Below are 23,574 nucleotides of genomic sequence, written 5' to 3' on the forward strand. Positions count from 1 at the left end.
CTAGTGTTCAAAGAAAGTACACGACTCCTTAAAATTGTAATTGTCGTCAGAATAACAAATATATGGCAATATTTCTTACAGATTGCATCAGATAAGATTGACATGCAAAAGTGATGACGTAGTATTGCATCAGCTGTTACTTTCAGCTATATAAGAACGCTCTGCAAGAGTTGCAGTCATTCCTTGCTTGTGTCAGGATGGAGAGTTACGTGCAGTTGATGCCACGAAGAAAGAGTGCTATTGTTGCTTTATGTGAGGAAGGATGTCCTTCTGTCATATTGCTTATAGTGTCTTGTAATCAGTCAACAGTGAGCAGATTTCTTTCCAAACTCAAGAATACTGGTTCTGCTGATAGGAAAAAAGTAACCTGATGCAAACGAGGCTCTACACCAAAACAGGACCGCGTTTTGAAGCCCTTATGCCTTAAAAATCATGAAGGCTTCTTCGTACGAGCTGAAAAGAGAATGGAAAGAACATATAGGAGTGTGTTAGCAAGTGCAGAAACAGTTAGAAGACGCCTCTTCAAAAATGGAATTTTAACCCGTCGTCCTAAGAAGCCCTCCCTCACTCACACAAAAAATGAAAAGGCCCGATTAATTTGGTGTAAGGAGCATGTCAAATGGACCCCTAAGCAGTGGAAGTCAGTTATTTTCTCAGAAGAGAAGAAATTTGACTTGCATGGCTCTGATGGGAGGCAAATGATTCATCGTAGACATGGTGAATAATACCATCCAGACTGCATGGTGTCTACAGTGACATTACCTACCAGCCAAATGATATAGGGGTGCATTTCATATCACAGTCACCTACAGTTCATACAAGGTTCCATAAATGCCAATGGATACCTAGCTATATTGGAAGGCAATGTGTTTACATTTGTCACAAGTGAAAAAATGGTTGGAAGAATGGTCCATTACAACTCTTAGCTGGCCAGGAAACAGCCCGGACCTGAATCCTATAGAGAACTGTTGGCATTGTGTGGAATTTGCAGTTGCCAGAAAGAAACCAAAGACCCTTCATGAACTTCAAGAAGCCATAATTCATGTTTGGAACCACGAACTATCAGTTGATTATCTTCAGAAATTGATCTTGTCAATGCTTCAACAGTGTGGTGCTGTCAACAGGGCCAGAGGCAGTTCAACTAAATATTAGTTTGCACCTGGTGAACTTTTCATTTTGTTTTCCATTTAAAATGAAGCAAATTGAGGGCTTCTGAAAACATTTCAGCCATAATTGTGTTTACCAAAACTGTTGTATAAAGATTGCAAATGCTAATTTTTTTCATCAGAATAACATATGGTATTGTGTTAATTGGCTCTTCTAAATTATTTTAGGAGCATTCCTTCTGCAATGCCCATTAGCTTGTTCCCCACCCCTTCTTTTTGTTATTCCTTTCGCTCTACTGGTTTGCCATGCATGCTACTAGCATTTGTTTCATTTATTTGTATATTTTAATTTATTACTAGGGGGCTAAGGCAAATATTACTTAGCTTTGTCTTAACTATTAATAAATATATTTTGTTTATATTTCTATTTGTGATGCTAGTCATTAATGTAACATACCACTGTGAAAAAGGGTTAGAAACATGAAATTCCTAGGTGATGCACTTTCTTTGAACACCAGTGTATGCAATTATTTACCTGTGCATTTGTAGTGACATAATTGCCCCTCCCACTTGTACCACATGACTTGCAGCCCTCTTCTCCCACTGGCTTCCCCACCACCCACCATTTTCAAACTCGAATAAATATCACTATGTAATTATTTACCTGCCCTTATAGAGGTCACTTAGGAAAAGGCCTTTTGCTTCGGGTTCCATAATGCGTGAGGAACACTGTTGCATCTGAAAGAGCAGGACTAAAATATTTACAAATTATACAAATATTTAAAATATTTAAAAAACACTAAACTATTTACAAACATACAAACTATATCAGGACAATAGGTCCTTTCACCAGCTGACATTAATATACAAAAACGTTACAATGGAAAATCAAATGATGCCAGGCGTGATCATGTATTAGACAGTGAAGCTCGTGCACGAGGTTGGTGAACATTATGGAGGTAGCTGTCTTGCAATGCAACGAACGTTGGCATGCGTCCCATGTATGCACTCTACCTTGTCAACAGCAACTGTCTACTTCTGCCCAGTAGCCAATTTGTGTTCCTTCCATGTAATGTTCACCAACCTCGTATACATGCTTCAATGTCTAATACATGACCACGCCCAATATAATTTGATGTTCCATTGTAACTTTTTTGTATATTAATGTCAGCTGATGAAGGAACCCATTAGACCGATATATTAGAGGTATGATTGTAAATAGTTTAGTATTTTGTAAATATTTTATTTTTTTTTAAATATTTGTATAGTTTTGTATTGTATAATGTTATTATTTGTATAATAATATTATACTAATATACTAACACTATAATGCACTGATCGAAATCTGATCAGAAAATGACCTATGTAATTATTTACCAGTGCATTTGCAGTGACGTAATTGCCCCGCTGTCTTCTCCCATTGGCTTGAATAAATATCACTAGGAGGAAAACTTTTTTAATGTATAGAGAGAGAGGTAAGCAGCATGTGGTGGATAATGAATTGCAGCAACTAATGTTTGCTGTACTACTTTTCTTTCTATTCTATTTTTTCTGCTTTTTCTATTTTCTTGTATATTTAATTAAGAGTTTTCTTGTGTGTGTGTGTGTGTGTGTGTGTGTGTGTGTGTGTGTGTGTGTGTGTGTGTGTGTGTGTGTGTGTGTGTGTGTGTGTGTGTGTGTGCGCGCACGCACGCATGTATGTATGTATACAATTACAATTTGGAATCCTGATATCCTGCAGGTTTGACAAAATCGGTTTTTCCCCACCCAGTTGCAATGCCATCCACAGTAGAGTGAAACTCCTTCACAAGATTTTGATGATTGCTCTGAGTACATTAATACATTATTTCAATACATTAAATTTCTTTTGAAGTGAAACTTCTTTCAGTGCGCTCCAGACAGTTTTCACATGGGAGTAACTTGCATTTGTGGACTGAAAATAGCCACAAAATGCCATGGCAATCTATGCCATAACAGGTGCTCTGAACAACCAACTGTCATACAGGCTAAATGCACCGTAAAATATTGTAAAATGTAAATATATTTTCATTTCATAGTAACTGCCAACAGTGCAGCATATAAATTAAAAGTCAGTTTCTACCGGCTTTTAATTTATATTTTTATTTTCTACTGAATTTTATCTGACATCTTGCTCATTCTCCCACCCGTCTACAGCTTTCCCTCAACGACTTCCAGTAGTGTACTGGTGGATTATGGCAAAGATTCCTTCTGTCATAAATGGTTCACCTTCCAGATGTTACAGCAGTGTTACACGGCAAATTCTTGCAACCCACTGCACTCATCAGTAAAGGCAAAGTGATGTCTCGAATTTTTACCATCAGCATAATAAAGCTTTCAACTTCTCTTCCTTTGTACAACATATCATCTCCTTTGGCCAGTTAAAAAATTTTCAAAGTAGCAAATGACTTTTTAATTAAATTTAAATGGGGCTACATTTTTAGATACAAAAAGTCAGTAGCACTTTCCCACAAGTAACAGTGCATTGTCATGGCAATGAATTCTAACCAATCACCCAAGAGAACACCCAAAATCAAATAAACAAACAAAATATAACAGAATTTACTGTATAATCAAGGTAATTTTTTTTTTTATTCATGAATGGTTAAAAATTATTTTTTAAATTAGTTTCCGGACTGTACATAGTAGGTCAACCGAAGTTGATTACATCCCATATTGTGAATGCCTTCACAAAGAGTTTGCCTGTTTGTTATACTTCAAATAAGTAATGCTTTCGCAATAGAGAATACTATTATTACTTATTCTTAGTGGATAGCCCAAATAGGACTGAAACAGCCATCTGGGTGGATATCACCACTCAGTTGGTGATATCCACCCAACAGCAAGTTCATATGGAGGTTTGTCCAGAGCTGCAATGAATGGTTACTGAAGATGGTGAGGTTCTGCAGAAGGTGATAATGGCAGATGAAACATGGCTTCACCATTGACCTACAGAGTAAGCAGCATGGTTCTGTTTGGAAGTCTATCATCACAAACAGCAAAAAAAGCAAAAGTTGTGGCTTCTGCATAAAAGGTCATGGTCTTCTCTTTTTTTCTGATATTCAAGGAATGGTTTACCATATATAGTGCATCATATGACTTATGGGACCTTACTACAGAACCGTACACTTTTCAGGATAACATTCATCACACACGACCACAACTGCACGCAGGTGGGTGGATGCTCCATCACGACAATGCGAGACGTAACACTGCTCATACTGTCATCAAGTGCATAGCCAGCATTAATGTCAGATGTATTTCTCATCTACCCTACAGCTCTGACCTTGCACCCCATGATTTTTTTTTTATTTCCAAAGTTAAAGGAGCTGATAGGAAAACATTTCCAGTTGTCAGAAAAAGTTATAAAGACTTTAGAGGTGATTCTCAAATGATGTCAAAAACAGCTTCCACGATGTTTTTGAAGAATGGCAGAAACAAAGTATGCATGTCATTAAATGGGGACTAATTTTGAAAAGGACCATCAGAATACGAATGGTTAATAAATGTTGTAAAACAAAATTACAATCATTCTTCATTGAACAGCACGTAATTATATCAAGGCAGCACTGCATGTATTAATACATACTGAAATAGTCAAAGTTTGTTGTTAAAAGTACTGATATCTTAAGGGCAAACTTTCATATCCCCCATACTGAGGTTGTAGTACCTTTTATTATATACTTTTTTAACAATTGCTTACACTTAATTTTTAGGATTTTATATATACTGTATTTGTATTTTGTAACTAAATTAATTTTTATATTCTGCTGTTTAATTTCTTTATTTCATTACAGTAATATCAAAATTTGTATTTACTATTTTTTAGATAAAGTAAATAAACAAAATTTTTAATTATTTATTTTGCATGTGTTCTAATTTCTCATGCTAACGACCCAACATGCAAAAAACTTATGGTGGAAAGCTTTCTGAACAAGGGGTCAAGTACTGTGTGTATGTGTGGTTGGGTCACCCCATATACACATATATATATATTCCTGCCTAAAAGTTTGAAATCAGAGCAAGCAAATGACAATGTAAAATAACACACTACAGAGTATTTTAAGATTTTTTTTATTAAGCATTGAAAAATTTGCAAAAAAAAATATTGAAATGATTAATATTAACTATATTGATTTTTCAGTAAAATATCCACCATTAGATTTTATCACTGCCTTACAAGACATGGCATCCTGGTGATTAATTTTATAATAGTGTTTTAACTAACATTATTCCAAGCTATCTGCAAGGTTTCATTGCACAAAATTTTGTGAATATGGACAGACTTCACAGAACTGACAGTCTAGATCATTGGTTCTTAAGTGCAGCCACAAGAGCATTTAAATACAGCCACAAGAACTTTTAAATACAGCCACAAATGCAATCATATTTTCAACAGCAAATATGAAATTAATACTCCAATTGAAATGTGTTAGGGATTCATCCTTTTCATATTGTTTACTTTTAAACAATATTTTAAACTATCCGAGCATTTAACAGTAGGTTAAACTAAATTTACTTACCATTTTAAATTTTTATTAAAATTTTAAAAAATACATGAATCAAAAAGAAATGTTTATTTGACTCAAAACCATTTCACACATGCTGTTCAGGGTTATATAACTAACGAAACTGAGTTTAAATGAAATCCAATGCATCACTACCAACTGAATTCACTTGGGATGGAATACCCATATATATGTATTAATTTTCTACACTAAAAAAGCATTTCTGATCTAAAGTACATGTTCTCACAAGGTACATTTTAAATTATCATTATCTAAATAAATACTAATTAGCTAATTTTATATTTTACAGATTCATATTCCATCTTTTGGTTCTACTTGATCATAAATTATTCTGCTTACAACCAAAGTAAATTCTCATTTAAATTTCGGTTGATTAAAGTATGTACTTTATAATTTCAAAAAATATTATTGAAATGATTAGTATAATAAATTTTTTAAATGAGTTTTTTAAATCTTCACCTACAGGTACAATGGATATGGAAAACTTTTAATTAAAAATAATAAGAGACATTCAAATGAACCAGAAGCCAGCATGAGCAACAATGACTTGGATTCATCAGAGCATTTACAGAAAAAGCTTTACCAAAGCTTCCGTGAAGAAAAAAGGGTGTTGAATAATGAGTGGGAAGAAAAATATTTAATGGTCAAACAAAAAAATTCTTTGGGCATTATTGCTATTTGTAGAGCTGTAATTAACCAAATAAAATCTTATGCTATGAAATGTCATTAAAAAAAAATCACATAGAGGTGTAGTACAAAATATGTATGGTAATCCAATTCTTCGCAAGAAATTCCTAAATAAGTTTAAGATCGAGTTGTCTTTGCAACATAAGGTGACAGGGACCTTTATTTCAGGATCAGAAGAATTGCGTTTGGCAACTATAAAGGCATATTATGTGATTGGACAGCATCAAAAACCATTTTCAGATGGAGAATTTAAGTCATTGGTGCTAGCTGTTAAACCAGAAAACAAACTTTTTACAGATCTTCCTCTTAGTAATGGTACTGTACAACACAGAATACATGAACTAGGGAAATTTACAGATATGGAGATGGCTGAATGTGTTAATAAAAAGTTCTTTCTTCTGCTTATGCCTAGATGAAAGTAAGGATTTAACACAAACCAGACAAATACTTATATGAACACGTTATTTTGATATTGAACAAGGTAATTTTTGTGAAAAACTACTGTGCTTAATTTCTCTAAAAGAATGCCAGAAATATTTACAATGCAGTAAAAGAAAACCTGAATCTTCTTGGCATTTCAATTAGAAATCCTTGTGCTGCCATGATGAAAAGCCAAAGAGGTGTACTCATCCTCCTTAATAATGATCGTCAAATTCTATATTTTGTCTACATTGTTTTGTCCATTGGGAAGTGCCTGTTTACAAATCTATGAACAATATAGAATTAACGATAGAGAAGGTTATAAATGTGATAAATACTAACAGCATTTTTATAAATAATTTTCAATTGTTACATGACACCACTGATGAAAGGCATAAAGCACTTCTTAACTACAATCATATCTGCTGGTTAAGTTTTGATTCAAGTGTGCAGAGACTGTTTGAGCTTTATGATAATGTAGTAACTGCCTTGATCTCAAAATATGATTAGCACTAGAATAAATCTCTATTTGTGGTTGCATCCTATTTTTAACTTTTTACCAAACCTTAGTTCCATAAACCGTCAACCTCAAAATAGACATTTTACAATTATTGAAGCACTTTTGCCAATCAAGATATTCAAAAATACTACTACTAACAGTCACTCAAGTAAAAACAGATGATCACTATATTTTTTCAAGCATTAATGAGTTACTTTCAGATAAATCACTATAATAAAACTGAATAATAATGTATCTTGAAAGTGTGTAATGAATTAAGAGATTAAGTTTTTCACAAATACTGTATCATTTATATTGTTGCCATTTCAAGAGATTAATCATAACAATTTCCTAGAAGTGCAAAACAGTCTTTCATCCTTTCTCTGAGATAGGAACCAATTGAAGCAACATAAAGTTTGCAATGATGGAACTTTGCAAAGATGAGCAAATGTGTACTTTTTTTCATGATAAAAATACCATAGTAGAAAGTTTTTGGTGTGAACTGTATCAACACTCAGAGCATTATGAAGAAGTTGCTCTTATTTCTATATTAATTTGAAGTGTATTTCCGACAACAGTTACATGTGAAAGATCATTTAGCACACTTCATTTCATAAAAAACAAATTTTGAAATAAAATTACCAATCAAAACCTTCAGCAACAACACATTTTGCTTTGGAAGATAAGTGTGCCCAATTTTCCTTTTAACAAGTTACTGTAATAAAACAAGCTTTTCTTGTGGCATTCCTTGCATGATTAACCACTGTGATTTTTAAATATTTTCACTTATGTTTAAAATCCTTGCTTATTTTCTACTTATTAAATAAAATATAAATGTGAAAAATATTACAGCCTCATTACAAAACATTTGTTATTTTCTGAAACCCCTTTAGAATAATTTTACAAAATTTAAATTACAACACAAATGGTTAGGAACTATATGTTTCTGCCTGAGAAGCAAGCATTATAGGGTATAAATGATTGCCATTGCTATAATTTTTGTTCAGTTTATGGATTAAATACCAATTATCTATTACACAGGTTTATCCTCAAAAGAATTCAATTTTAAAAATAACTATAGGTTCATTTATAGTAAAACTATATAGAAATATGAGCAACTGCAGCCACTAAGAAGTTTGGGTGGCCACAACAGCACCACAAAAATATTTTTCATGAGAACCACTGATCTAGATGATCCCATAAAAGCTCTATTGGGTTTCAGTCAGGCAAATTGGGGTGGCCACCACCATAATTTGCAATATCCCCTCTTGTTGTTTAGAACACAGCTTAGAGATGTACTTAAGGTCATTGTCTTGTTGTAATATAAAATTTCTTCTACAAAACTGAAGTCTAGAGGATACTGCATTATGTTCAAAATGTTTTTGTAGCTTTCTTTTCTTAAAATTCCTTCAATTCTGATGATCTCACCTACTACAGGAAAACAGAATCCCAGATCATAATGGAACAACCACTGTGCTTGACTGTAAGCACTAAACAATATGGCACCATTTTTTCTTCAGTTGATTGTCTTACAAACTCTACGCTTGGATCAAAAAATTTCAAATTTAGATTCATCCATCCATGGTACATTTTTCCACTCTTCAATTGTTCAATGCGGCTCTTAACCCAAGCCAAACATTTATTTTAATTTTCCATTTTAATAAATTTTCAAACCACTACACAACCATAAGATCTTGCTTGTTTTAGATGAAGTTTTACAGTGGATGTAGACATGGAAGTTTCTCTGCTCCTACTGAAATCGGCTCACATTTCAGGTGCTTTTTTTTTTTTTTTTTTTTTTTGATTTGGTAGTTGTTGGCGCATCGGCTTCTGTGGCCATAATGCACCTCCCAAGGTTTTTGCAGTACTTTGATCCAAGCCCGAGGCGGGAATCGAACCCGCGACCTTTGGGTTGCCGGGCAGGTACTTTACCCACTCGGCTAGCCCGGTCGGCTGTTTTCAGGTGCAGTGAGTGTTATGGTCTTACTTAGAAATCAGTGTTATGGTCTTATCTTGTGCTTCCACTGTTATGTGCAGTCAGGATGACTGCACATAACAGTGGAAGCACAAGATAAGACAATTCTCCTTCAATTGTTGAATGGTAGTTTGTACTTCTTTAAATGAAATGCCTAGTTTTTTTGCCAATACTTCTTGTGGAATAACTTTCTTTATAGAGAGTTATAATAGCACTTCTTTTTTCAATATTCAACTCCTTATTAATTGCCATATTTACCACAAATATGTACACAAAACTTATACCAAACACTTTCTGAATGATGGGCATTCACTTTAATAAATTACAGCTCTTACTCCTCAATTTATATTATTGAAAAACAATCTAGAATCATCTACAATTGTCTACAATATCGAAATAATACTCCCACTTTCTAGAACAGTCTAGAACCATCTACAACTCTACCACATTCAAGAATCTTCTACACTTTTCCAGGAAATTCTTGGATATTCCAGAAATTTCTTAAATATTTCTCAAATATTATTTAAGTTTTTTTGATTTTTACACATAATACAAAATATTTTAATAAAAATTGATAAACAGACTGGTCCTATTTTAATAAAAAAATTGAAAATTAAGAAAAATGAAACATGATTCCAAACTTTTAGGCAGGAGCATATACACACACACACATTCACACTAAGTTGCCCTTTCTTTAGGCGCCTCCGTAGCCAGGTGGGAAGGAGCAGCAGTGCGTAGTACACGCTTCTTGATTAGACCGGGGTTCGAGCCCGTCACCACCAAATACGGAGGATGCGGAAAGGTCAAGGGAATGACCACCGCATATTCCCGGAGCAATATGGCCTTAGTTGCTAATGCTCCTAAAAACCAAATAACAAACAACTAACAAGCCCTTCTTTAGAAACACCCCTTGTGTAGGAATGGACTGGTCTGTGATGCTATGAAGGCTCAAAGTCAGGAGTACCTGATATAAGATTGCAGTTCGTACATGTGGCGATAAATTTTTTAGTGTCTATGAGAAAGAATGGGTCGGCATCTAGATCTTTCTGACTTTAAACACGGAATGATTGTGGAGGCAAGACTTGCAGGTTTCAGTATCTCAACAATAGCTAACATGGTTAAGTGCTCTGATTGTATGGTGTCACGACTCTACCATGACTACTTTAACAGTGGTCAAACAACCAGCCAAAGATCACACGTGGAACAGCCACGTGTGGTTGATGACCATGGTGAGTGCCGTGTATCTCATCTCATAACACAGCACAGTGGTCCAGTACAATGAAGGAATAGCAAAACTAATATCACCACATGGGACATTATCTGCAGGCTATGGCAATCATGGTAAACACAAGAAATTACACCTTGCATAGGCACATTAGCACCAATCTCTAGACCACCAATGCGTGAAAATCTTTCACCTGGTCTGATGAATCTTGTTTCCAACTCTATCATGCTGATAAGCATATCGCATTTGGAGAAAGTAATATAACAACATAGCACTTAGATGCAATGTTGATAGGTTTGGCAGATGGAGGCAGTGGTGTCATGTTTTCACACCATGCCCTGAATCCTCTGATCGGCATTAATCAATAACTTGACAGGTTATTTATTTGGTTTTTAGGAGCATTAGCAACTAAGGCCATATTGCTAAGGGAATATGCGGTGGTCATTCCCTTGACCTTTCCAAATCCTCCATATTTGGTGGTTACGGGCTCGAACCGAGATCTAATCAAGAAGCATGTGCTATGCACTGCTGCTGCTCCTTCCCACCTGGCTACGGAGGTGCCAATAACTTGACAGGAATACCTACCTTTCTATCACTGCTGACCACAGGCGGCTCATGACTCTGATGTACGAGGGTGCTGCTTCTTAAAGTTACATTAAATTGCCTTGGTTATAAGACATAGATAGTAATAATAATAACCAAGTTAAAAATACTACAAAACATTAACTGGACACTTACCATTAACAGACTTGGGTAATTTTGAAATTTTATTTAAAAATAAAATCTATTCTTTGATTTCTATTTGTTGAAAATAGATTAATAACTTTTTCATTCAAGTTTGGCACTGTTCAAATCGACACTGCTCGCTCCACAGTTCCTTTTCCTCATTTTGTCACCTCTAAAAAATGCTATTGGCAACCTGCCAACTAGGCATTGACTGAATCACTGCGACCAAAATGTGGAACTGTGTAGCACACAGTTCCATCTATGGTTATACCTCAAAGTTGAAAACAATTGAGTTTTTATTCATTTATTATTGAAATGATTACTGAAAATAGAGGATGAGTATACTATATACGAGACCTGTTAATAAAAATATTCATGGCGTTGTATTTTTCTTCACAAAATTCATATAACTCCGTTGACTGTATATTTAGATTTAAAAAGCTGAGTGTGCTGCAGTACCTACCAACAAGCCACCCTTGCTGCTATAAGCATACCCTTTCATGATGATATTGTATCCAGACAAGTCCAGCATCTATCAACAAGACAATGTTCGATGCCACAAGACCCAACAGTTTGCTAATTGATTTCAGCAACATTTAAAGGAATTCCCCATCCTCCCATGGCTGATGATCTTAACCCAACTGAGCATGTCTGGAACCTACTGGAAAAGGACATTCAATGCTACAACCACTTACTTGACCAGGTGCAGACATAACACACTGGCAACTCATGGGCACTGCACACTAGCACTACCACAGGACATCCTACAAAAACTAGTGGATGTCCATGCAAAGACATGTACAGGCTGTATTACAGGTAAATGGTAGCCCCACAAAGTATTAGGCAGGTGTCGCTAATGCAAAGCTAGCTAACTCAGTATACATATGTGGTGAGCCATATATTATTTGCTGCATTACAAATCACTGTAAAAAGAAAAGTACACCAGATAAAGAAAAACTATTCACTTTATTTCAAAGATACTCAAAATCTCAAGAACTTCACATCAAGTGATGTGACTGCTAAAGGGCAGGGGTTAAAAAAGCTCATTCTGTTGTGCAAAGATATTACCAGTTGGGATTTGGAAAGAAAACAGCTAGAAAACTATATCCAGTGGTGGCTGAAACTATTTGAAGAATGGGTAGTTCTAAACCAGAAAGGGACAGCCGGGCTTCCTGCTGGATTTCAGTACATATGAAATTGAATATCCATTCAAAATTATTTAGGCCAGCTTTAAGCCCAGAACTATTTAACCCTTGAAACTAGATGATGTCTGTATGGAAACTTTGCGCTGTTCTTTCAAATAAAATAAAACATTTCATTTGGATTACTTTTGTTTTTACGGAAATTTGTAATTTGGTTAACAATGCTCACATGCAATGCATGTTAACAATGTAATATGCTCACATTACATTTTTTTTTTTGTGCAACTATCAAAATTGTTTAACTTAAAAAAAAAAAAAAAAAAAGCTGGGGAACCCCTTCTCTACAACATTTAAATAAAATAAGTAGACATTGCATTTACACATGTTTGTTTGTTTGTTTGTTATTTGGTTTTTAGGAGCATTAGCAACTAAGGCCATATTGCTCCGGGATATGCGGTGGTCATTCCCTGACCTTTCCGCATCCTCCATATTTGGTGGTCATGGGCTCGAACCCCAGTTGAATCAAGAAGTGTGTGCTATGCACTGCTGCTCCTGCCCACCCGGCTATGGAGGCGCCCCTTTACACATTTTTTTATTACATTAAGTTCTGAGTTCCTAAATCTCTAAAATTATTTAGGAGTAAATTTTTTCAGTACACTTTAAATACCAGTGAAATGCAATATCAGAAAAATTCATTCAAAAATCAGAGGGATATAAAAATGCAAAACATTTTCATCTAAAATTGTTTGTATTCATTTACATTTTAAATAAATAAAATCACTTGCCTGTCTGGAAGGCACCACCAGTGAAGCATTACATTTCGATCCCTTTTTAATACCACACGAACCCATTCTTCTGCAATTAAAGAGATACAAAAATATACAGTTACAAGATATATATATATATATATATTCAAACTTATGGCACATTACTGTTTATGAAATGAATTACTATTTTCTATGAAACATCATATAATCACAACATATGCAAAACATCCTAATTTTCTTTTTGTAGAAACTGGAAATCTTCAAATTAATTTTTCTATGTCTATTTATCTCAGCTCTCCTAATCTTGAAGACGAGTAGTTAGAAATACCAAGATTACATCACATAATAGCTTCATCAGGAAATTAATGGTATAGGATGCACCTGCTAGTGAGAACTGCTAACTAGATCTAGAACTCACTTTAAATTCATACCATATTCACAATTTCATTATTCTTCAACATATACCAGTAAACATCAAAAGAAATGATAATGCCATTATCATTTCTATTAAATTTACTAATATATTTAGAAGTATTCTAAGACTAAAAGAAATATCTTCAACATTTAAGTGTTGATGAAAATAGATAAATGTCAAACAAATACACAAGTTTATATTGTGTAGAGGGGAAAGCAATGGGGTTTATTAATCTTCACTGTTAAACAGGCCATGTAATCCTGTCAAACAGCATGTGTAGAGCATGGAGTTTGACTCTCCATGCTCTACATTAGTTTGACACTCCACTCCACTCCAACATTAATAATTTCTATCAACAGAGAATGCAGTAATGCACATGCATTTGAGTGGCCCATAGCTCAAGTTTACGGGATAAACAGTTAAATGTAAAAATATAAACTCCTCTGACTTTTTTTTTTTTTACCACCCAAACTCACAAACCTACCACCTAATATGAAACCCAGCTATCAATATTGAAAATATTAAAATTATTTCTTTCAATGTTATTAATTTTCACCTTTTTTACTGAATTCTTTTTGCATTTATATGATTCTTAATCATGATGACTATAAAGAGTCATAAATGTTAATTGCGCATTAATATTACCTTACCTTGGTTGGTCCTTGAGGGTGTCACAGACATTCTCTCAGATATGTCAAGCTGTGCTTGATAATTGGGAGTCTAAAAAACATTGATGGAACTGATATTAAAGTGACACTCAAGGCGAGCGGACCTAATTTCAGTAAAGTCTGGTTGGTCTACAACAGCCAAATCCTCTGCTAGCAGCACATTCATGATGGTGGGACTATAAGTAACCCTGGGTATAACCCCCATGTGCAAGTCATGAAATATGGCACCTAGTGCACAGTGGGTGACCACCCAGGTGGGAACCAACGTAAGCAGGGGTCGAGGTGTGCCGCCCACACCACATGGAGGAATGCTACCCCTCTGTGTTACCAGGCAATACTAGGTGGTAGATGACTCTCATCAATGGGTGCAAAACCACCACTTTGCTTACTGGAGGCTTGAAGTGGTGGAACCCACATTTCTACAGAGCAAAGCTCCAGTATATCCTCTCCCATCTCTTCCATCATACAGTATGATTGATATCTTTTGAGATTGAAATCATGGTGACATCCAATCTTCCTTATATTTCGAGGGTACAGCTCTAAAATAGTGTTCGTAGCTAATCCGCTAGTTAGTACACTGGACTGAACCTATTGGTAACTCTTTAGGAGGGTCCTGGATCAGCTAGTGTATAATGTCGATGCCTCTACTCTGCCAGGTAATGACTGGAGGGAATCCGAGTAGTGTGTATGCAGGATGTATTGTCAAGACCACGTTATGTAAGAGCTGGGTATATTCTTACTGTGTGCATGCCATATACAAAATTTACATTACTTCAAACAGCATGACTGCAGATCCCCACCTTTTCTTACTAATGAAAACACCACAAATCTTAAAACTAATAGAGCAAACATCTGCAAAAAGATGTAAACCTCCCAAACACATCTTCGTTCATTTCACAAATATATGTAGTCTCAGTTCTAATCTCAGTGATGCCCATTTCCACTTACAATCTGCCAAACCCCATATTTTTTTCTGACAGAATCAGTTATCAATTCACTGATCATCTCAGTTGTCCAAATTATTCGCTGTATGATTTCTTTTGCTTCAAATGTGATACTTGTGTATACGTCCATTCTGATATTCCCTGTCAGAGACTTCATAATTTGGGATCTCCTCTTTTCGATCTTCTCTAGCTTAAAATCTCTCATACATATTCTGTCAAATCATTTGTTGTCTCAACTGTTCTCCCAACTCCACTAATCACTTTGAACTCTGACTTCCTCTCTTTGAAACTTTACTTTCTCCAGTCCAACTTTCCTAACAGTGAAGTAATTTTCCTTGATGATTTTAATGTTCACAACTCCAGCTGGTCGTGCTGCCGAGGCTTTTGCAATTACTAATGACCTCACACATATTGTCATTTACCTACCAGAATACCTGCCAATCCTAATCACACAGCCAACACGTTTGATCTTTTTCTCAGAAACAACCCTTCTAAATACATGACCGAGGTGAGTGGTCCTCTAGATACCTGAGTTCACAATTTGGTGATGGTCTCTTCTCCAATGGAGCCTTTCTCTCATGATCATTCCAATAAATGTGCTAAGGCTGTTCAAAAGAAGAATGTTGCATATTGTAACTAGCTTGTTTCCAAATCTTCAGTTTCATTTTCTGCCAACACCAAAGCTCACAATAATTGTAAAGCACTTATTAATCAGTTCAAACTAGATTTCAAACAGGCCTTGTCCGAATGGTAACCGAGCATTCTGGTCTCTTGCCAAAGCTGTTGGCCACAACTTTTGCCCATCTCAGTTCCCACCTCAGTCAAAACCAGATGGTTCTATTGCCACTTCAGTCAGAGATAAAGCTGGCCTACTGCATCCTATTTTTTCTCCAACTCGTGTATTAATGATCTTGGTAACTGAATGGAGCATACTGGGATTGGTGGGATCGCGTTCCACCATTCCCAGTAAGCTCCATTCAATGCATCATGTGGTCTTCCATCAAAAGGATGTCAGAAGGATTTTGACAAATCTTGATACTAAGAAAGCTCCAGGTCCTGATGGTAGTTCTCCACTTGTTCTCAAAACCTATGCTCCTGAACTTACACCTGTTCTATGTCGCTTTTTTCACTTTCTTATTCCAAAGGTGATTTTCCTTCTGCTTGGAAATTTGCTCATATCCAGCCAGTTCCTAAAAAAGGTGACAAATCTCTCCTATCCAATTATCGTCAAATTGAAATTACTTCTGCTCTTTCTAAGTAATGGAGAAATTAATTAACCATCAACTCTTAAACTATCCATAAACCTTCCATCTGAACAATGATCGCAAGTATGGATTCAGTCAGTGTCAATCCACTAGCAATATTCTGGCTTATGTTACCCATCTATGGACAAATTCATTGGAAAAGTTTGGAGAAACTCAAGCAGTTCCTCTTGACATTTCAAAGGCTTTTGATCATGTTTGGTACAAATGTCTTCTAATAATCTTCTATCTTATGATTTGCCAACTGTTTTTTGTAATTGGGTATCCAGTTTTTTCTCTGATCGCTCAATACGGGTGACGGCAGATGGCTCTCTGTCTTCTAACTTCTCCACTAATGCTGGTGTTTCCCAAGGTTCTTTGTCACACTCTTTTCCTCTTGTATATTGATGATCTTCTTCCACTGATCGGAACTCGTATCCATATTTTTGCTGATGACAGCACATCACATTCCACCTTCCAGTTTAAGAAACTTTGCTCTGCTGAAACATCTTCAACTTCTCGAATATCCACTACCAATTCCTTAAATGCTGATCCCCAGATAATTCTCCAGAGGGGCAAAGATAACTTAGTTGATTTCAATGCTTCTAAAACCTAATCATGTCTTATATCTCGCAAAAAGGATTCTTCTGCTCCTCTGCTTTTCTTTAATGACACTCTGATTTCTAGGCAAGATCGTACATCTCCTTTGGGGATTACCCTGACTTCTAATCTCTCTCTTGGCATAAGCACATTACAAATATTGCTTCTCTGCATCTAAAAAAACTGGGTTTTCTCTTTCGCTCTCAGCGTTTTTCTTCCAAACACCTGTTCACTCTGTACAAATCACAAATCCACCCTACCACAGAATATTGTTCCCACATCTGGGGCAGTTCCCCCAGAACCTCTCTCAGGCTTCTAGATTCCATCCAAAAGAGGGCAGTTAGGTTAATTAATGACTCATCCTAACAGTCTCTAAACTGTCTCACAGGTGTTCTATTTCTGCTACATGCCTTTTCTACAGATACTCTCATGGGCACTGTTCTTCTGAATTGGCTTCTATAATTCTTGCTCTCTCTTTCAAAGCAGTCTGAACACGTGCCACAACCAATCAATACTCTTTTACTGTCCAACTACAAACTCAACCAACTTTTCTTTCTCGTTCATTTATTGAACTTCTATTTTCTGGAAAAACTTTCCTTCATACATATTTCCCGAAAATTACAATCTACATAAGTTCAAATCAAATGATGTAAACAAATATCTTCTTTCATCTTCTCAAATTTCCAACCCATGCATGGTACTAAGTACTATGGGTTCTAATACCTCTCGTGTTTGGGGTTTTCATTAAAAAAAATTTAAAAAAAAAAAATTTAAAAAAAAAAAAATTTTTTTTTTATTTAAATTCGTATAAGTGGTTGATGACAACGTTGTAAACCCACCAAGGGATAAATGAATTCAGAAACTTGCAAAACATTGTTATAAACAATTAAGTATCCTAAGAATCATTAGGTATAACTAGTATAACAAGCATGTCCTTTTATATTCTCTGTATCAATATCTAAAACTTACAACTCCAAAGCATTTACATATATATCTCCGCTAGGTTCCTATTGCTATCAATATCTGCATGCAAAATAATCCTGACAAATATATTATATTACCTCCTCCTCCTTCTGTTGTTGGTAAAGGAGGAAAAACAAGATGACTAGCTTCATCTGCTGATTCACTAATAGTACCTTGGTGACGTTTGATTATATCCTTAAGGCGAGGCATTAACTGTTTATCTACATCTGGCATTACATAAATATGAGGTAAAGAAAGGCATTTATTTTGCACTAACATCTTTTCAATAGTCATGAACATCTCCACATTGCGATCCATCCTTGAAGGTGACTGAAAGTCAAATCTACGCCTAAGATTGGAAAGAAATATATATAAAATTAAAAAAATAATAAAAATAAATAATTAAAACAAGATTAACAAACAAGAAGGTACAAGATTGCTTCTTTACTAAAACAATTTGCTAACCAGATTTAATGAATGTAACAAATTTACTTGCAGATGTAAAGAAATCTAAACAAATTAATACTTGTAAATTAAACTTTATTTAAAAGTTTAAATTACAAGTTTAAGTTCATTTAAATAAAAGATTTAATACATGTATTTGGTTGATTTTTAAAATTTATAAAAATCAAAATTAAATATTTGTATTTATAAATACAGTAGAACGTAGGTCATCTGGAACATCAGTTATCTGGAATAATTTGAAAGGCTGATCTTTCTTCTTTTTTTTTTAATTAACGGTAGAACAGTAAGCTCCAGTTATAGTGATCACATTTTGATTATAATAAACAAAAGATCGAGTTTACTACCTGTTTATAACAGATTGTACAAACAAAAAGCCCAATAAACTGAAAACTGCAAATTGTTTTATGATTGTGAACTGTAGAATTCTATTTGACCTTCAGAAATGTGCTTTAGAAAAATATCACAGAGACTACTGGGTTTTCTCGGAAACTATGAGTGAATTTCAGATTAGTTGCTCCAGATTCGGTAAGAATAACATTGGCCTGAAACTGTGCGATTTATTATTTTTCTCAATTTTTTAAGGTAAAACGTGAACGGAAAAAAAACGCATAGTTTTAAAATTGCAACAAAAAACGGAAATTATTAACATTAATTAGAAAAAGTGAAAATTTAAGAAATCTCTCCAAAGGGTTTAATGTAAGAACTTCAACAATTTACATCAAGAAAAATTCCAATGCTATATTAGAATTTGTGTTGATTATGGATAATGAAGGTGGATCCAGCAGGAAAAAGATATCGAAACCTGAAAATGCTGCTTTAGAGAGTGAACTCACTTTTATTATTTTTTTTGTTTTCTTCAGAGCGAAGTTTAGGTGGACTAGTGTCTGGCCCAATGTTGTGTCAAAAAGCATTATATTTAATCGAAAGTTATTAGGTAATGAAGATTTTAAGGCAAGCACAGGTTGGCTGAAAAACTTTAAACTGACACACGGTATATGTGAACTAGATATTCAAGGCAAAAAAAACTTTCTGCAGACAAATTGACAGCGGTGTCTTTGAAAAGTAAGTTTGCTTCAGTTATAGCGAATTATGAGAAAGAAAACGTTTATAATGTTGATGAGACTGGCTTATTGTGGAAAGCATTACCAAAACCCTAGCCACTAAAAAGAGAAATGCCTGCACCAAATTTTAAGATGAGAAAAGAGCAAGTTACAACTGCTATGTGCGCAAATGCCATTGGGACACACAGATTGTCCGTGCTCGTTATCAGTAATTCAAAAAAACCGAGAGCATTTAAAAATCTTTCTAATTTTCCTGTTTTGTATAAAAATGCCTGGATGGATGTTTCTGTTTTCCAAGATTGATTTATAATTTTTTTTTTATTTAATTAATCTTATTTAATTTAATCGTAAGGTAAAATTCAATTTATTTAATCTTACCACAAAAATTTTCCAGTTCGATTATCCAGAAGAGGTCTGACATTGATTATGCTGGATAACTGATGCTCTACTGTATTTAGCAATTACTGTTAAGCACAATGAGTTATGGAGTTATGAACTAACCCTAATGGCCAGATTTAACAGTTAATGTTAATGAAATCTTTAGATACAAAAAAAAAAGTGCTGTGCATTAAACATTATTGTAACTTATCATATTAGTTAAAAATTATATCCAAAGAAATTATAATTATTAACTTGGCAATAGTACTGCATCACCTCTGGCTCTGTGGGAAAATATTTAATCCTGAAGATTCACTGCTTCACGATTAATAGCTGTTACTTTTTGTACCTTCTTGATAGTGTCTTTAGTCTTGTGTAGTTTTGTGTCCATTTATACTACTGTTCTGCTGCTTTCTTTTTATCCATTTTTATTGTTCAATTTGTGTAAGCTGAGGGGCCTGGGAGACCAAGCAATACTGTTTACATTACTCCACTGTACAGCCAAGTACAGTCCATGTGATAAAACAGAGATTTTCCATTGTATAAAAGATTTTTCAAAGTGCACCACTCATTTATGTGGGTGGTGTGCTTTGAAATTAATAAACATTGCAATCTAATGGTAAAAGATTGCAATGTTTATTAGTATATTCCATTAGTACATCCCAAGCACAATATCAAAAACCAAATACTTTTTTAAAATATTAAAATTAAAATCTGTGGCCTGTCAGGCTATGTGATATTACTAGTGTTACAAAACAGGGAACTACTATTGCTGGGTTAAAAATAAATTTGTCAACATGGTTTGATGTCTGTAGCATACTTGGTTCTGATGTTTGTTATTTGTTGTTTGTTATTTGGTTTTTAGGAACATTAACAACTAAGGCCATATTGCTCCGGGATATGCGGTGGTCATTCCCTGACCTTTCCGCATCTTCCGTATTTGGTGGTGACGGGCTCGAACCCCGGTCTAATCAAGAAGCATGTGCTACGCACTGCTGCTCCTTCCCACCTGGCTACGGAGGCACCCACTTGGTTCTGAATATACCAAAAAACTAACATAAGGACTTAAGTAATGACCAGATGGAAACAGTATCATATGTTATTTAAATAAACTGAAAGTGTGTTATTGAACAAAACGCACGGAAACAAAAGAGGACAAAAAATAAATTGGTCTCAGATGCACACAGAAGTTTTAACAGCACTTTGCTTTTAAATACAGTGTGCAATATAAAGAGTTTACAGCTGTGATTTGGAAAAATGAGAAGTATTCTGCCATTACTTCTAGCTACGGGAAAGACACTTTTTTTTTACTAATGAAAAAAAAAAAAACACTACATAACCAGACCACGCACACATACCATTAGAATGTTAAATTTCAATGAAAACTGAACTGAGATGAAGCACATTTATTATTTGGAAAGTGGGGGGGGGACCTATAAAGATCTCATAACAGGGTTTGACTTTTGTCCAGTTATGAAATTAGCTTCTCCATATTTCATGCCACTGTTTCACATATTGTCTTGGAGTTGCTATCAGTAGAAACAAGCAAGTGTAGAGTGCTTAGATGAAGAATGTTGTTTGGACATTGTTCTGTATTCCAAGCAGAATGGCTGCTTGGAATACAAACATTCTCTTTCTGCTGCATGCCTTTTATATAAATATTTCTGTAGGCACTGAATCATCTGTAATTCCACCGCTCTCTTCCAAACTAGTCATGAACACATGCACAAACCAGTCAACATCCATTCACTATCTAGCTCCAAACTCACAGAGTTAACTTTTCCTCTCCCTGATTTATCTCTTCTACTTCTGTTCTTTGAAACAACCTCCACATGCATTTCCTGAAAATTACAATCCACAGAAATTCAAGTCTAACGTCAACAAGTACCTTCTGTCATTTCAGCCTTCAATGCATGCACAATACTGAATACTATAGGTTCTTATGCCTTTTGTATCTGGGGTTAGAACAACAAGTCATTTTTTTTATATCTCAAAACAGTATTAAAGTAATATTTAAAAAAATACAGTCGAACTTGGTTATAACGAGCATCAAGGGACTGACAAAATTTCCTGGTTATAATCATTACTCACTATATCAGTGATGAGTTAAATTTACCTCCTATTTTTTTTAATTCTCAATAACTTGATAAAAAGATAGATTCAAAAAACAAATGAAATATTAGAGACAAAAAAATAATATTAGTAATACACCAACACTTATTTGTATTAATATGCTTGTATTTTGTTTCTAAATCAATCCAACCAACCATTGTTACATACAAAATCATCACGTCCCAATTGCTTAAGCCTTGAAAGTCGGACCATCTGTTGAAAACCTAGTACTTCTTTGTGTGGTGAACCACTGAAGCAATGCTTCATTAATGTTTGTAACCTCGCACTTTCTAAATTTTTTTTTTTTGGTTATGTTCTTTTCCAGTGCCTATATTCTTCCACAATGTAGATACTGTTGAATAGGACAAAGAAAACTTTTTACACACTTCAACATTTTTTGCATCACGTTCTAACACGAATAATTTCAACTTTTTCGCAAATCGAGAGACATTTTCTTTTATTAGTAGACATGTTTCCAAAGGAAGGGTTTGTTTCTAACTGATTTTACTTTAAAATGACACTAAAGTGATCTGCATACAAAGTTCTCAGAAGTCCCAAAATGCATACAAAGTTCTTAGAAGTCCAGTTTCCAAAATTATTAAAAGTCCCTAAATAAATTTATGGTTCAGTGAATACAAGACAATCTGTAAATAGGGTACTGTGACAAGTGGAACGTCAATGCACTATTGTATAGCCCCTGTCACCGAAAGGACGAGGTCATAAACTGGCCGCTAATCCGATGCAGGTAGTCATAAAAGCTAAGTTGCCCTTTCCATTTTTGTCTATTCCAAGAATTGGGGTTTTTTGACTACCCGGGCAATTAAGAATGTTTGCATAGTTACCAAAGTTTGTATTGTATATCTGTATAGTATGCTCATTATAACAGTGAGCAATTGTATGGGAATACACGTAAATTAAAATCATTATGGCTTTTTGCTCATTACAACCGTGATCTTGTTATTTCCATGCTCGTTATAACCAAGTTCGACTGTATATACGGAGGGTTGATTCAGCCTTTTTGATAACGATTTTGACATTAATCCTGCTTGTGACGTATGGCAGCAATGTAAATTTTTTTTTTTTCCGCAGGCACAGTCCCAAACCTTATGAACAGGTGTATCAGTTGTAGAAGTTGTTTTAATGTCGACATACCTCGGAAATTGGACCCATGGTTGGAAGGTTACATAACTGCACTTTCCGAAGAAGGGTACAGTTATGCAAAAATTATTGATAGGTGCAAGTCAAAAAGTTTTAGTGTATCGAAGTTCGGTATCCATAGGGTTTTGAATGGCAAAGGAAATTCCATGAAGTTGCTGCAAGTGGGCGGAAAACACCGAAGAAACTGCAACCTGCTCCAAGTCGAATGAGGGAGGTAGTAGGATGAAAAGTGCAGTCACTCGTTGTCGGTAAAAATCCAAAAACCCAAAGAGCTATAGTGTCACGTGTGGGAACATCCCAGTCAACCATTTGTCGCATAATCAATGAAACTTTGCAATTGGAGAAGAAGCACAAGGCCCTGGTACACCACCTAGGAGCAAGGCACATTGCAGAGCAGCGGGTCAATGCTAGAAAACTCTACGAAAAATATCTGGCAGCTGAAAGGTGGAAATTCATAGCAACATTGGATGAAGTG

The 23,574-nt window shown here is 35.0% G+C and overlaps 1 protein-coding gene across 1 annotated transcript in view; it reads right to left on the reverse strand.

Annotated features, from left to right (window-relative positions):
- Positions 1–23,574, reverse strand: part of mor (SWI/SNF- related protein mor) — a 385,701-nt gene that overhangs the window by 330,135 nt on the left and 31,992 nt on the right. The window contains exons 4-5 of the mRNA XM_090390116.1: positions 18,024–18,274; positions 13,113–13,182 (exon numbers count right to left, since the gene is read on the reverse strand). Coding sequence (XP_090246242.1) covers positions 13,113–13,182; positions 18,024–18,274 — 321 coding nt within the window. The remainder of the gene's footprint in view (positions 1–13,112; positions 13,183–18,023; positions 18,275–23,574) is intronic.

This window comes from Mastigoproctus giganteus, chromosome 2, assembly GCF_048544385.1.
Source record: "Mastigoproctus giganteus isolate SK-2022 chromosome 2, ASM4854438v1, whole genome shotgun sequence".
NCBI classification, from domain to species: domain Eukaryota; kingdom Metazoa; phylum Arthropoda; class Arachnida; order Uropygi; family Thelyphonidae; genus Mastigoproctus; species Mastigoproctus giganteus.